Here is a 15,681-nt window from a genome sequence, read left to right on the forward strand (position 1 = left end):
TATAGTACCATACGCAACTTTCCCTTGACTATTGGTAAGACAAAGAAATATCCTTTTGAATCTTGTTCTCGCTATTTTAGTGGGGGTTGGAGTGGGCTTGCCACTTTGGGGGTGAGGGAGGGGGGGAGTTCAACGGCTACTTTCGGAATTTACCAGCGGGCACAATTTTTTGACGTTACTTTCGGGTAGTCGTTACTTTATCCTCTTAGTTAATCTTTGGGTTTACTATCTGGGCCCTGGGTACGAGAAACCAGTCCCCTCTCGACAAAAATGAAAATGGCGTCTTTTTTTCAGGCTTAGTTCTTAATAGCGTGCGGCTTATCCTGTTCAAATGAGTAAAGTAAAAATTGTTATCGTTCCTGGTAATGGTGGAGGTGATGTCGAACACAGCAACTGGTATGGCTGGCTAAGAGACAAACTCAGAGAGGTGAGGAAACGTTTTAAACAACGTGCATTAAATAAAGAGGGGTCTGTGTACCCCACATCCCGTTAATTTTTGGCCCAAGTGTCCGTTAATTCCAGGGGCGAAAATTAACGATTCTCCTACTCGATATCTTGTTTTTTCTTTTCTTAATATCCCATTGATTTCCCCGCAAATATCCTGTATCGCGTCAATTTTGTTGCTTTACCTTTCAACGTAAAAATTCAAACTGAGGAAAAAGTGTCCAATTATTATTCTTTAAGAAAGACGTGGACTGTCTGCTGAAGAATATGCCTGATCCAGGTAGGTAGACATAGCTAGCAAAAGAGGTTTCTGCAAACCGAGTTTCGAATTCAAAAACTGTGGCAGAGAGAGAGCCAGAACTGAACTTAAGTAAACGTCAGTATTGAACGTACACTGCACTTCCACTCCCGGGGGGACTTTCATATAAAAAGGATGGGGGTGCATGTTGTACCTTGTTGGTACCTCTTAGGAGCTCTTTTCAAAATTTGCGATGAGCAACCCCGTGCTTCTCATATGGGGTCCCTCCCCTTAGACTTCCTGGGCTTCCACCCCAAACATGGCCTTTGAATGGGACATTCCATTTTTTATCTGCAACACCATTTCCCCTTCTATGGAGGGCAACCTCTGACACAAGTTCTATCAGAAATTTTTTTCAAAGGAGCATACATCTGTCCTTTATAGAGGGGAGGGGGTAGGGGGTAGGGGGTAGGGATATAAATGAAATGTCCCAATTTAACCATGAAAAAACCTATCAACATTTTACACCCCCCTCCCCCTTTAAAAAGATATTGTTGAAGAGATTTGGTAAGTGTTCCTATCCAGAAGACGGATAGATTGTCCAGTAATTTGTTAAGTCTGCTGTTGTAGCAGTATATAGATGTACAAAACATTAAACATGTTTTGAGGTTTATACATTAAAGAATGTTATAACAAGACAAGTGTGTTCCCTGTAAATGCATAACCATCTCTTGAAGTGTGTTTTTGAATTAATAATGAAGTTATCAATGATGGCAACATTTGACTTCGTTCATAATTTTTACAGTGCAGGTACGTGAAGCAATATGGATCCCGTTCATGGAGCAACACCTTAACTGTGACAGTAATACAGTCATTATTGGACACAGCTCTGGGGCACAAGCTGCCTTGAGGTGATCCAAGCTTGTGAAGTCACAATAATAAAATCATATTTTGTATTTTTTATAAGCAATGTTTTGTTTAAACTTAGGTATGCAGAAAATCATTCTGTTCATGGTCTGGTTCTGGTATCTGCCTGTGTTACAGATCTGGGAGATGCCAATGAGAAAGCTAGTGGTAAGAAAGTTTGCTTATTGTCATTACAAAAATGGCCATTGCTTTCATTGCATCTGATTTGCGTTTCATTGCTTGTTTGATTTGTGGAGGGGCATTGGCCTCGTGGTTAGTGCACTTGCCTCTAGCCTGATTCTCAGACGGTCCAGATCATTCACAGCCATGGAGAGAGAGTACGTGGCCGCGAATGACCTGGACCGTCAGAGAATCAGGCTAGCTTGTCTCTGGATTGAGTGGTCTGGGTTCGAGCCCTGGCCAGGGACATTGTGTTGTTTTCTTGGGCAAGACACTTTACTCTCACAGTGCCTCTCTCCATGTATAAATGGGTCAGCAGATTTAATGCTGGGGGTAACCCTGCGATGGACTACCAGCCCATCCATGGGGAAGTAGAAATACTACCAGTCACTTCATGCATGTAATTTCTTTGGGCTATTTTCTAACACATCACTCACCCATGTCCTGTCCCACTGATTGCAATGTGTTACATTTTGTCCTTGATTTCAGGCTATTACAACCGTCCCTGGCAATGGGAACAAGTCAAACAAAACACACAGTGGATTATGCAGTTTGGTTCAACAGATGACCCTTTTATTCCATTCAGTGAGCAGGAACAAGTTGCTGAAGGGACAGCTGCTGAGTTTCACCAATTTGCTGAAAAAGGACACTTTATGTCAATGGCTTTTCCTGAACTCGTCAACAAACTGATGAGCAAGTTACAGCAAAGCTGAAGTTAATGTTTGTTTACTTGTAACAATAAATATTATAGTAATCTTACACAGAAATGAATATTAATATCGTGCAATTATGTCAGCGTAATAATGATTATTGTTCCGTTGAACAAAAGCTCAAAGATGCCAACATGGAGGAAGAACCATATTTAATTTAATAATACAATGTGATGTACACTATACAAAAAAAACCTATGCTCGTATTTGGCCTTTCAAGTGTTCAAAACAAACAGGAAATTAATGTAAATATAAGTTATAAACCAACTGAAAACTTACTTTTTGACTGCCTCCGTAATTGATGTACTTTGAAGCAAACTTTCAGGTAAAATCCTCAGCAAATAACTGGTTAGCAAACATGACTGAAATCTGGTTAGCTTGGTTGTTTTTACAACTGGTAATTTTAGCTATGTTACACAACTCTAAATTTTATGCATTACACAATTGACAAGCATTGCAATATATAAATTCAAATGGAGCATGCGTAACATTGAACATAAACGTGTTAAACTTGACAAATAAGATATGCAGAATGTTCAGTGAAACAAACATACAAACACAGATTACCCAAATAAACATACACTGAATGTATGTGTAGTCTCCAGAAGCTTTTAATACCGGTACTTTTTTCAACTTGCCAGACAAATGGCATCAATCTGATGTCTGCCTCTAAAAGATGAAATACCAAACAGACATTCTTGTGCTAATGCTGATTCCAGCACTTGCTCTTGAGTGTTCTTGACATGTTCTGCAAACTGTGAAGCAGTCATCTGGAGCAACTGTTCTGCTGTCTTATCTGTCAAACATGCCTCTATGCTACTTTCAGGGTCATGTAATTCAAGACTCAGGTTGTATTCCCACTTCCAGTGAATTGAAGGTGATTTCTGTTGGGAAATGGGTATTATTTTCTAAATCATTTTTTTTTTATTTTCAAATATTTGTAGATACCAGTGCCGTGGAGCCTTTTTGACACTACATTTAATGAGTGACCACTACAAAAATCGTAGAATTTCCCACACAACTATGTAATTCAATAACTTTAAGGGAGACTTCCCACTAGCGACCATTCCAGCTTGCTAAAATTAGGGGTTTTGTTGACTTTTCCAGTAGGAGGGTGACTGGTTTTCACAGGCAGGCAAAACTTTTTGAATTAAACTTCTTTATGAGTAAGACAGTCACATCAGGGCTGGGTTGTTCAAAGCCCTATTAAGTTAACCCAGGATTAGCGAGAATCTTGATTTCAATTTTATAACTTTTCGGTGAGGTTTTCTGTTTACATTTTGGATCGGGACCTTTCTGTAGATCACCTACGGGTGAGAAAGCTTCCCGTTAAAATATCATTATTACATTGCTTGTCTTTCAGTTTTGAGTTTGAATAATCTTGAACTGCACAATACATAAGCAATGAAAAACATTAAATTTTTTATCCAACAAAAATTGATATTTTGGTTAACTTTTAATCCTGGGCTAGAGTTAACCGGCTTTCGAACAACCCAGTCCAAGTGATCAAAATCACCCTCATAGCCGGTCAGTTTCCCCACCCCTGGCTAAAACAGCTGTTTGCAGCCTATAGCAGGTTCTGCATTGAAAATCACTGTAGTGTAAACTTTAACATTGTCTTGGGTTTGAAAAGAAACTTGAATTCTTGAAAAAAACTTGAATTCTTGTTTGCCCTTGAGACAAGTAGATCTCAAATTTTGCTAGCCCTGGGCAAGTTTTAGTCTGTTCTTTTAGTGATCAAGTTGGCAGATGAATTGCCTGATCCCTTGCCGTTCGGGCGAGTGAGAATGAAGAGTTACCTGCCCAGAATGAAAATCTTCTCGTCCTGGATGACAGACATACTTTTTTCAAGCCCTGATTACAGTAAGCAAATTATGTTAACTACACCGTAACAGCCTTGTCTTGATAACCAAAGATGGTGAAACACTACCATATGAAAGTACCCTGATATTCTTATCAATTCTCACCTGTTGACCAGGCTTGTTAAGCATTTCATTTAAATGAGTAATGCCACATTTCTGACAGCAGAACTGCCCTGTGCAGCCATTGACCTCACTACGGCAGGACATGTGAACCCTAATTACATGACTGCTACCCACACTGTTGACTTGTGTGACGACAGCTTGACACACGCAGTGTTCAAAGTTGATGACTTCTTTGACTGGGACTGGAGATGACAGACATTTGGTAGCGAGCCATCCTGTCATTGCACTAATGTTCCAGACCTTTCCTCCATTATATGTTTCTAGGGTTAAGCCTCTCGATGAACTAGAACCTGTAAAATGAAAAAAAAATAAAATAAAAAAATAAAACTCAATCATTGTGAATGTCTACTGTCTCAGTTGCAAGTGCTACTGGTCATAGTATGACCTTCCATGTTTGTCAACCCAAACTGGTTTCCGTCTAGGCTGAGAAGGACATGGGTGGAGGGGGGAGGATACTTCCTTGGAATAGGCTAATGGGGATGTACCTGTACCACTGGATGGGGTCACATTTTCACGAGTGGATTAACTATCATGGGGTGGAATTTTCAATAGAGTTAGTAGAATGGGATTGCACATTTTTTGGGGGAATTTGGGGTAAGAAAATTCTGGCATGTAGGGATTTAAAAAATAGGAAGATTTGGAGGAGAGGAGGGGAGACGCACTGTAAGAGTAAAGTGACTTCCCACAAGAGTGATCCCTGAGAGTTCTGCCATTTAATATACTAATCCTTTGTTGTTATGCAAGCCTTTATTTTTCCCATACCTGAGGTGTGTACGTTCTCCAGTATAATGCTCTGGTGCACATAGAGTGAATTGTGGTAACTTCTAGTGTGATCATAAACTGTAATCGTCTGACATCCAGTGTTATCACTGACAGCAAGAACGAACTTATGTCCCACGACCTGCTGTTGTGTGTAGACCTCCATGGTACCCACATTAGTTATGGTGCAGAATATGGTCACTCTTGTCATGCTCGACCTGATATCACTCAAAAAGATTTGCTCAGGAAATGTGGAATAATCCAGCATCCCTTGGCTGTCTTTTGTAACACTTACAGGGGTCCCCTGGGTACTGGAGATTTGACTTGGGACAATTTCCTGCTCTGGATCATGTGACATGCAAAAAATAACTGTTGCAGGACCATATTCTAGTATAAACATTTCTTCCTGGTTTGGGACCACAAAGGGTTGTTGGATGGCTAAAGTGTCACCTTCTTTAAACAAGTTAGCAACGGAAAGCTGCTCATCCCACAAGCACAAATTCACATGGACGCCATAACAGTCAACGACTTTGACAAAACGTTTAATGCTCGTCTGGCCATTAGCAAAATGGACTGCTTCTTCGAATCCCAAATCGGCGACTTCGACTTTGATGTTGTGGCCGTAGTGCGGGAACGGATTTTCATAGATTCCCTCGAGTGATGAAAATTTCCCAAATCGCGCTAGTTCACCTTCTCGACACAGAATAACAACATTTTCCGAAGGAAGAAGATGAACTTTAGGACCTGCGGAGGATCTGCTTTTGCCTTGAATTAAACGACAACTTGTGAATCGGAGAGTGAGGTTTTTCACAGACGTTGCTTGCAACTGATAAAGCTTCTGATGAAGGTACATTCCCAAAGTATTCTTTCGCTTATGAATATCTCTCAAAACAGCACTCTTTGTATGAGTTCCTGGTACCGTCTCGATATTGTCAACAGCTGCTTCGAGGATTGATTCGTAGCCAATGTGCCGGCTTTCAAACACCGAATCAACAGAAATCTTTCGTGCTTTCTGCCCATCTAAACGCCCGTGAAACTGACTGTGTTGATTCCAAGACTGTTGAATCTCCGCCAAAATGATGGCCTTTGTAATACCAGAGGGATAGCGGGATAGAAGCGAAGCGAGTTTGATGAAAAGCCAATTCCACGGGGGAACACATTTCCCATTTGTACGCTCTTGGATGTATTTCCTTAGCGAAGTAACATACTCCTTAAACATGACAAAAGAAAAATCATAAATAAAATTGTATCTTGGCGATCCCGTAAATTTTTCTAATTTTCCCGCCTTCCCGCCTCGACTTGGTAACCAGCCCTTAACTTGAATGGTTACCAAGCTACTCGCCCCAGATTCCCCAGTGGAATCTCGTTCATCATGGTGGCCAAGTTTACTTGAAAAACATGGCTCTTCTTTTGGCCAAATGGCCTCCTTAACTGTTATATTTGCTTGTTGCTGAGTGAATTTTACAATGTCCTACCACAAGCTTGTCTCTTTGCATTTGTTCAGGCACTCTAGTCTAAGGAGATGTTTTAGTTCAAGAAGGCAAGATGAGACTATTATGAACGTGTTTGATAGGAAAGCAAAGAGAAGGCAAAAGAACAGGGCAGCCCTTGCTGAAAATGTCGCTGTCTACGACTATCTAAAAGATGAAGTATGAAAATGAATGACATTGTTTCTCACAGTAGTTAAGTTTTATATGATAAGCATTGCCGTTTGATACTTTCCCTTTATACTGGGCTAGATTCAAAGCATGACATATAATGCAAACTATTGATCCCCTCTTGTGGGTGGGGTCTAGGGGTGGGCAAATGCACAATTAGGAATATAGAGCTGACAGTTCTTTGTGATGCTTTCAGTCTGGTCTTTTCCTGATTGCCTCCTCACTCCAACCCCTCCACAATGGGAGGGCATGGATATTTTCTGGAATTACTCATTTGACAAAAAATTTCTCCTGTTAGGTTGCTGAAAGAATGGTTGATAGAATAGGAGATGTTGCCAGGTAAACCTTTTTGTTTTAGTAGAGGATGCAGCGCGGGAACCAGACCTTGAGCTAATCCTTGATCTGCTGATCCTTATAGTATAGGCAGGATGCATATCATGATAAAACCTAGTAAAATGACCTACAACCCTGGAGAAAACTGCTGAGACAGTTTTATTAATGTTTTAGATGCATGTGATACTACATTATAATCAAATCACATCAAAGTTGCCTGGCCTCCCCTGTCTCCACTCATTAGGAGTGATGGCCTCATGGTTAGTGCACTCAATTCTGGATCAAACAGTCCAGGTTCAAGTCCTAGCTGGAGACATTGGGTTGTTTTCTTGGGCAAGACACTTTACTCTCGCAATGCCTGTCTCTATCGAGGTGTATAAATGGGTACTGGGGAATTTAATGCTGGGGGTAAAAATATGCTACAGAAATCGGAATGGGCTCTAGCCTGATGGGCCAGTTGGCTCGTATGTAGACCTTACCTTTATTTTACCTCACACAACTGTGTCTGTACCCAGTCAGTGTTGTTTTGGTCTGGAAAACAATGGACACAATTCTTGTCTTATCCCAAACAACATTGCTCCATTGCTCCACCATTCATCAATTGACAATGCTTTGGAATTTTCAGTAGAACGGTAAAATGAAGGAATACTGTTTCAATTTGTCTCGACTAGTTCTGTCCAGGCCTGCAGCTCTCTGAGAGTTTTCAGTAGCTTACTGGGGATTCTTGATATTTCTTTTTCTGACCATCCCATGCTCATGACAAGATGATCAACATTGTATCACAAGTCTGAAGAGTTTGTAAATAACCTGCATGTACAATGAATGATGTAGTATCCTGTTCAGTCAAAAGGCTACACATGGACTGAGATAAAACACCTGGTCAGGGACAGAAGGGAATGGAAGCAATATTCGTCAGTGGCCTATGCGCCAAAATGGAGTGAATATTTTTCAGATCAGACAATGAATGAGACTGTAAGGAAACTGCGTAAATCACACAAAATAGTGACTGAGGTACTTTGAAATCACACAAAATATTATTTTTTTCTCAGGTATTTTCCAATGGCTCTGGATCTTGGATGTGGACGAGGGCATATTTCAAAATACCTAACAAAGGTTTGTAAATTAATCAACATTAGTAATAGTAATTGGACCAAGTGGAGTGCAATTCAGGGAGTAATCGCACAAGTAATTTTGAAATCGGACGAGCATGAAGCGCGAGGCCAATTTGAAATTACGCGTGTGATTACTCCCTGAATTGTATGACACAAGGTCCAATTACTAATTTGTCATATCTATAACAAATTTCGGAATAAAATATGCCTTTTGAGAACTTGTTTTGAGCGAACATGCTCTGTAGTACTTTTCATGAGCTTTGAAAACTGTAGAAAACATTGAGAAGGAAGCCATTAAAGCACAAGTAATTGATGTGCGAATCACGAGGGTATCCAATTACAGGTATCCAAGTACAAAAAGTTCAAATTGGACACCTGTAACTGGACACCCATGTGATTGTGTGCCGATTTATGTGACAAATAGGAGCGTGGAGAGCCAATCATGATCAAGAATTTTGTTATAGATATGATTAAAGGATAAATGGGAGGAAAGGGGAAGGGATAACTTGGCTCCTTAGAGATGCTATTTCAAAAAGTTATTTAAAAGCTGAGTTCTTTGGATACTCATGGTATTGCAACAGTCTTAGCAATATGTTAGCTTGGAGAAAAAGAAAACCTAAATGCTCTTGTGGACATGATCAGGAGCCCGGCCAGTCACATCATTTTGAATTATATTAGCCATGTACAAAATTGGCTTTAAATTGAAGGAAACATGAAAATGAGAGTTCACTAACAAAGATAGAAAAACACTATTAATTAAAAGAGATAATAATAAACCATAAAGGAACAAGGATATTTAAGGATGCAGAAGATTAACACAGATTACAAATGACGAACTGTAAAAAGTTAGGTTAAACCTTACACAAACTGTGCACAAACTATGACCTAGCTCCTGTAAAGTAAACAGAACTCTGAACCTGGCTGTTCAAAGCACAATAAAACTAAATAAATCCAAAATAAGAATTTTGATCTGGATGGTGCAAAACTTGGTACTAAGAGAACTTGGTAATTACAATCTTTCAGATTTACGATTGCGTGTTTTTCTTTCTCATTAGCAAAGCTTAACATGTATTGTTGTTTTCCCAAACTTCCAGAAGTGTTTCATTAGCTTAACTCCTTGAGTGCCTGACCATTGTGTATGTTATATGCCATGTGTACCATTTTCACTGAAAATTGGTGTCTAGTAAACAGCTTCAAATGCCATAAGCTTTTTCACTGAAGCTATAGACTTGTATAAATTTTTTGAAAGGTCATAAAATTTATCTTCATTGTGGTTAATTTTGGCGAGGTTGACATAATTTAATATCCATGTGATGTCACAGCCATGCGAAATTACATATAGTAGTCTCCTGATAAACCTCCTATGAATCATGGTACCGATAGAAGTTGTTTCTGGTTATGATCTCTTAAAATTTGGATATACTCAGTATGTCATATAGGCACCTTAAGGGGTAAAATCATGATGTACTGAGTACGTCATATAGGCACCCAAGAGGTTACATTGACTTAAAGCTGTTGTTTTAAATGTTTGTAGGAACAAGTGGGAACTCTAGTCATGACTGATATGGCAGAAAATATGCTGGTAAGAATGCACAGCCTGCATAGCAGCAGACATTTCAGTACCAGCTAAGAGTTTCTCGCCTGCTGGTCATGCTAAAATTGGGGTAGGAACAAGCAATTGATGGAGAGGGGGAGCCCTGGGTTAGAAAAAAGTGCCTTCCAGTTATTTAATTTCCTTCTGGACTTTCAAGTAACTTTTCACTCGATGTGAAGGGATCACAGGCAAGTCTTTCACCTCTCTAAATCATTAAAATAGAAACCTAAGACTTTCTGAGCTGGAATTCAAATTTTTTATAGAGCCCTAAAGGGGGTAGTGGAACCAACTTCATCAATTTGCTCTCTTCCCAATTTATGTTCAACTAGACTTGGCTTGTTCTTCCTCTCCTAGGTGATGCTTGCTGCACATATTAGTAAGAATTAAGTCACAAAAGACAATTTATGGCAGATCCTCTAATTTGTGTTTAATGATTGCTAACATATTGGACTTTGATGTGGAGCAGTCCTTTAAAAAATTTGTTTACTGTAAATTATGTTTTTTTATCCTAGACTCAATGCCAGCCTTGTGAATTTCCAACCCCAAAGGCTGTGGTAGATGAAGAATTCCTACCTTTTTCTCAAAACACGTTTGATCTTGTTGTTAGTAGTTTAAGGTATGCATTTGAGATTCAAATATTAGATATTTCAAGAAGATAATCATCTTGAGACCTAAGTTGTGGAAAGTGGAAATGTCACTCTTAGGTTTTTCCATGAAGAAGATCTAGTTGAAAGGGTGCATGGAAAAAAGCCCCAAGTGACTCTTGCTCTCATGTCAAATTCTCCTTTTCATCTCAAGGAAGTGAAAAGCAATTTGCTAGGAGAATCTTGCAGTCTATCAGATATCACTTACAGTAGGCTCTTTTTCCATGTACTCCTTCAATTGAGAGTGACTTTGTTTTAGATGCAAAAAGTTTCTTCAGTCTGGTTAATGTAAAGTGGGTGATCTTACAATTACCTGGCATGTCCTCAATTATTGTCATTGATTTTTGTTCCTTTCACAGCCTTCACTGGGTTAATGACTTACCTGGAACATTTAGACAGGTACAGATATACATGTGTCTAAGGGATAGGCCATGATTATGTTTGATTACCATAAGATTGTAATTTACAGGTCGGAGTAGCTATTTACAAACAGAGCTTTCAATCATACTTAGAATTTGTTTTACATCACAACCAGGATTGCACAGTGGTGCAGGGCAGGAAAAAACCCAGGTCTGATTGCCCAGGGCAAGTAAATTCTGCTCTTGGGCAAGTGAAAAAGAAAGTTTGCTGGTCCGGTGGGAAAGTCAAATTAGCCTCAGTAGTTGTTAACCAGTGATAATTTCCAATCAAAAATAATTTCAAAACTTATAACCACAAGATGAGCTAAACAATGATTTGAAAGCATGGATTTTAAAATTTTAAATCCAAGCATACTTTGCTCGTTTTTGTTGGGTGCCTGTTGGGGGCAACTGAAAACTGAAATGTACTGGCCCACTGGGCAACTGGATTTCAAGTTTTTTCCTGCCATGTGGTGGTTGTGAATATTTTGAACTGTCACCGCCACTTATGAGAGTGGTCAGAAGGAGGACTTCAACTTTCAATTTGTTGCATTTAAATTCCATTATAGATTATTCACTGCCTGAAAGAGGATGGAGTCTTTATTGGGGCCATGTTTGGTGGAGATTCACTTTACCAGTTGAGAGCCTCACTACAGCTGGCTGAAACTGAGAGGGAGGGGGTAAGTGTAGTCTAAATGTATGTATAAGAGAGGGTGGGTGGACAGAGATAGATTGGTTACTGTAGAGGTTTTCAGACAAATGAAAGAAAAGATCTTAAAATGGAAACAAATTTTAGAAAAGAATTGGTGGCAAAATAATGTGAAGTTTGTTGAAATATTAAAGAGATGTTGATTAGTTGGTCACAAGTGAGGGACAATCAGAGAAAAATCTAGAGATCATATCATAATCAGGGATATGATATGAGGAGATATCATCATATCAGGAGTAAAGAGTAAATTAAAAGAAAAATTAGTGAGATCTACAGACCAGCAACAACAACAGTTTATTTCTACTAATGTAAACAACTAAAAAGAATTTACAAGATTATAATCATAAATAAATAAATAAAACAGTACAGTACATACAGTAGTGGAACACCCAAAATAACTAAAAAGCTAAACTAGTTGGTTGACTTGTAATTATAATAATTAAAAATGTGAGAGTCAGGAAAGAGGCACAACAAATACATTGGCACACATAAATATCATAAACTTGGTACAAGAGTAAATATACACAACGAAACAAAATAAATAGATATAAACCAGGGGACATAGATGGCAAGAGTGATGGACAGATGCAGTAGCAAGTAACAAATTTGGTCAGGGAATTGCACTGGATAGAAAACACTGGAAATAAAAAAGCATTAGACTAGAAAGGCTCAGAGGGGATGACAATTTTTGCATGTTTATATCTTTAGGGATTTGCTGCTCATATTTCACCATTTGCAGAAGTTAGAGATCTTGGAAATCTGCTGACAAGAAGTGGATTCTCACTGACAACAGTGGTAAGTTGGTTGTGATTCTGATTTCACAAATTACTCTAATGTTAAATAGACATGACACAGATGCCAACCTAAAAAAAAAAAAAAAAATGAAATTCTGGAGATCACTATTTTTACCTTCTCAACTCTAGAAAAAGTTGTTTCAGTATATGTACAAGTATGGTTGTTTAACTTCAAAAGTTTTGTCAAATATCCAAATGTAAACATGTTCCCCTGAAAATATATATATAAAAGAACAGGCAAAAGAAGTGTGAAAAGTGTAAGTGACCCTTCCTATGTATTGGGAGATTTTGTGACCTGTATGGTAGACCAGAAGTATCGGTCTGTATCCAGGAGACTCCTGGATAATGTGAGAGGGTTGGTTTGAAATTTAACCATGTTCTGCTAAAATTGTTTTCCTTTATGAGTTATAATAATTGGTAGCCATTACTAGCTGATTTTTGTAATTAGATCTTGATAGACATGCACAGCTAGACTAGCACTAACTATCTGCAGGCCAGTCTAACTGTTAGAATGTAAACTGAGGAATGACAATAGAGATCAATTGATATTTATATTTTTAGGATTTTGATGAGATAACAATAGGATATCCAAACATGCTTGAACTTATGCATGATCTCAAAGGAATGGGTGAAAATAATGCCGCATGGAATAGAAAGACATTGCTACACCGAGACACAATTCTAGCAGCTTCTTCTGTTTACCAGGGTAAGTATTTTTTTCAACCAGTGTGTGTTTATAAGGAGAAGTCCACACAGTAGATATTCGGTAAAAAAGGTGAACGTCTCTATAGGGCAAAGTGCTCTACACAGCCTGAGCTTATCCCAGTTTCTGTATAATCTAACACCTAGGAGACAGTGTTCTACTCCCCCCTGGATGGGATGCTAGAGTTCATTGCAGGGTTACATGGACTTGCACCCCAGCATTAAATTTGCCAGTACCCATTTAATATACCTTGGTGGGGAGAGGTACTGTGAGGGTAAAGTATCTCACCTAAGAAGAACACAATGCATTGACCAAGACCAACCTGGACCGCTTGATCCAGAACCTAGCACACTAACCATTAGGCCAGTGTCTTTCCACATGCATTACACAGATCTTCCTCAGAACCACCTTGGTGGCTACAATCATGGACAAAAGTGTTGACACATTTGAGCAAAACAAACACTTTCTATCAGCATCCTTCCATAATTACAAAAAACATATTTTTTGTCGATAGCCAAACCCCCCTCTCTCCCTTTTCAATGTTGAAATAATTATGCTCCGTGTCACTGTCATGTAGTTACAACATTGAAAAGGGGAAAGGGGGTCGAAATGTGGAAATAGGAGGTTGAAAAACTCACCCGTTCAACGAAACAGGTCTTTTTTCGGGAAGTGTCTCAACTGCTTTTGTCCATGATTGTAGGTCTCCCGCTTGCAGATTGCTCTGTGCCCAGAGGTACTTTTTTTTGTCAACAATATAGTGGCTAAATTTTAGACTAATAATTCTTTTGCATTGGTGATCAGGAGACAAAAGCTAAGATTTATTGAAGCAAACAAAAACCAAATTAGGGAAGTTAAAGTTGCAATGTGTAGTTCTAGGAAATATCTGTACCGACCCCACACTTTTCCCCACATTTTTTTTCCAAGACCCCTCTCCCTCTGGAAATTTCAATTAAGCTTCATACATTTCTTTAAACTGTTTGGTCTTAGAGAAACTCCCCCCCCCCCCCCCCCAAGAAATTCCAACTTTGTCTGTGGGGAGCATGCATGTTAATGGCATAAAAGATAGAGCCCAGTTAAACAAGAGTTAGCAACTAGTAAGTAGACCTGAGTAGACCTTGTCTTCTTCTTTGACATGTTTTTTTCCAGATATGTATGGTCTAGAAGAAGGTGGCATAGCAGTGACATTCTTTGTGCTTTATGTGATTGGTTGGAAGCCCCATGAATCCCAGGTGAACAACTAACCCCTCAATATTGATTTTGTTGGCTTGAATCATAGGTCTGCAATGCGTACAAAAGCTGGGTATGACGCATTTTTGGTATGGAATGCATGTAGAAACCAAACGTATAAGTATGTTATTCCACTGTACTCATAGTAGGGCTCTTAGTAGTAATATGTAATGATATTTTTTTCCTTATTGGTATCATTTAATGCTGTGTAGTTGGTGGCCTTTCACACTGGACAAGTTTCAAAAACTAATTCTTGTCTCTGTCAATTTTCAGCAAAAGGCTGCCACACGTGGCTCTGCAACGGCAAGTTTTGGTGACTTAGCGAGTCTGAACAAACCAAAGGAATAAAACTATCATGTTCCACAGATGAGTGCTACATTCTGCCAGTAGGTTCATCACAATGCCTGGAGTACATGTAGCCATGCCTACTTTCTCAAAAGACTTGTTTTATGCCACCATCTTTGCTCCAGAGAATATCAGCTGCAAGGGCTGTTGTGAACATAAAATAATGGATGTGGACTAAAGAAAACTATTTTTCTGCACATGCTAATTTTACTGCTTTCCTAACAGTGATCAATGACAAAATATCTTTGTGCAGATATTATGCTTTGTCATGCAGACAGGTGATGGGAATTAAAAAGACTGTGTTAAATTTACGTCAGGACCAAATTCTTTCGCTCAATATCATAGCCCCTGGTAATGCTTTTATCAGTCAAGGGACTGTGGCCACAGATGAGTTTCTTGCACTAACAAATGTCTGCCTGTTGTTTCAATGCACAAGTTTCGTGTCCTACCTTGGTCTCTGAGGTTTTTCTTAATTTCTCATCTCATGCAGAGAAAAATCAAGAAAAACATCTGGGACCAGGGTATTCACATCCCGACACCCTTTGAAATTCATTGCTATTAATCCCAGAAGTCTGTTGAAATGGCACTTTTTCAGGCTGTTGCATGCACCGTTGGTTTCTTTCATGGATTCCAAAACGTGATCACGTGATGATTAATTTCATGATGGTGCGATGAGTGAATCTCCTGCCGTGAGCCAAGTTGCTGCAGTTTGTTTGCACTTTTGTTGCGTTTTGCCTTTTCTAGCAAGATACAATTCAAGATATGATACTGAGAGGAGTTTGACAAATGCAAAATCCATCGCATGGATAAGATTTGCCTCAAATTTGGTACTTTTGAGGAATTTGCAACTGCTCTGCTGCAAACTGTGGCCATCTGCGCCAAGAGATGTTTGTCATCATATGATCACTTTTTTTAATTCATGGCTGAAACCAATAGTACATG

The 15,681-nt window shown here is 39.1% G+C and overlaps 3 protein-coding genes across 3 annotated transcripts; 2 read left to right on the forward strand and 1 right to left on the reverse strand.

Annotated features, from left to right (window-relative positions):
• Positions 1-244: 244 nt before the first annotated feature.
• LOC110064872 (serine hydrolase RBBP9-like) lies at positions 245-3,069 on the forward strand. The gene is made up of 5 exons (XM_020771976.2): positions 245-427; positions 685-724; positions 1,488-1,593; positions 1,671-1,756; positions 2,258-3,069. Exons 1-5 carry the CDS (start codon positions 332-334, stop codon positions 2,479-2,481), a joined length of 552 nt encoding a protein of 183 aa, XP_020627635.2. The 5' UTR covers positions 245-331; the 3' UTR covers positions 2,482-3,069.
• On the reverse strand, positions 2,312-6,475 carry LOC110064870 (uncharacterized). The gene is made up of 3 exons (XM_020771974.2): positions 5,226-6,475; positions 4,446-4,753; positions 2,312-3,362 (listed from the first exon to the last, which is right to left on the reverse strand). The coding sequence occupies exons 1-3, from the start codon at positions 6,439-6,441 to the stop codon at positions 3,108-3,110; spliced, it is 1,779 nt and encodes a 592-aa protein (XP_020627633.2). The 5' UTR covers positions 6,442-6,475; the 3' UTR covers positions 2,312-3,107.
• A 100-nt stretch (positions 6,476-6,575) lies between these two features.
• LOC110056768 (arginine-hydroxylase NDUFAF5, mitochondrial-like) lies at positions 6,576-15,050 on the forward strand. The gene is made up of 11 exons (XM_089288024.1): positions 6,576-6,871; positions 7,179-7,219; positions 8,263-8,326; positions 9,860-9,907; positions 10,432-10,535; positions 10,923-10,962; positions 11,531-11,641; positions 12,379-12,465; positions 13,026-13,170; positions 14,314-14,396; positions 14,668-15,050. The coding sequence occupies exons 1-11, from the start codon at positions 6,689-6,691 to the stop codon at positions 14,740-14,742; spliced, it is 981 nt and encodes a 326-aa protein (XP_089144150.1). The 5' UTR covers positions 6,576-6,688; the 3' UTR covers positions 14,743-15,050.
• The last annotated feature ends 631 nt before the right edge of the window (positions 15,051-15,681 follow it).

This window comes from Orbicella faveolata, unplaced genomic scaffold, assembly GCF_042242905.1.
Source record: "Orbicella faveolata isolate gen_17 unplaced genomic scaffold, um_ofav_v1 contig_15, whole genome shotgun sequence".
In the NCBI taxonomy this organism is placed as follows: Eukaryota; Metazoa; Cnidaria; class Anthozoa; order Scleractinia; family Merulinidae; genus Orbicella; species Orbicella faveolata.

Excerpts from the sequence above, each read along its gene's own strand:
- LOC110064872 (XM_020771976.2), top strand. The coding sequence starts at position 332 with ATGAGTAAAGTAAAAATTGTTATCGTTCCTGGTAATGGTGGAGGTGAT. Across the intron at positions 725-1,487 it reads GAAGAATATGCCTGATCCAG|TGCAGGTACGTGAAGCAATA; the intron begins GTAGGTAGACAT and ends TAATTTTTACAG. Across the intron at positions 1,757-2,257 it reads TGCCAATGAGAAAGCTAGTG|GCTATTACAACCGTCCCTGG; the intron begins GTAAGAAAGTTT and ends CCTTGATTTCAG.
- LOC110056768 (XM_089288024.1), top strand. The coding sequence starts at position 6,689 with ATGTCCTACCACAAGCTTGTCTCTTTGCATTTGTTCAGGCACTCTAGT. Across the intron at positions 11,642-12,378 it reads CTGAAACTGAGAGGGAGGGG|GGATTTGCTGCTCATATTTC; the intron begins GTAAGTGTAGTC and ends TTATATCTTTAG. Across the intron at positions 13,171-14,313 it reads AGCTTCTTCTGTTTACCAGG|ATATGTATGGTCTAGAAGAA; the intron begins GTAAGTATTTTT and ends GTTTTTTTCCAG.
- LOC110064870 (XM_020771974.2), bottom strand. The coding sequence starts at position 6,441 with ATGTTTAAGGAGTATGTTACTTCGCTAAGGAAATACATCCAAGAGCGT. Across the intron at positions 4,754-5,225 it reads GGAGAACGTACACACCTCAG|GTTCTAGTTCATCGAGAGGC; the intron begins GTATGGGAAAAA and ends TTCATTTTACAG. Across the intron at positions 3,363-4,445 it reads TTAACAAGCCTGGTCAACAG|AAATCACCTTCAATTCACTG; the intron begins GTGAGAATTGAT and ends ATTTCCCAACAG.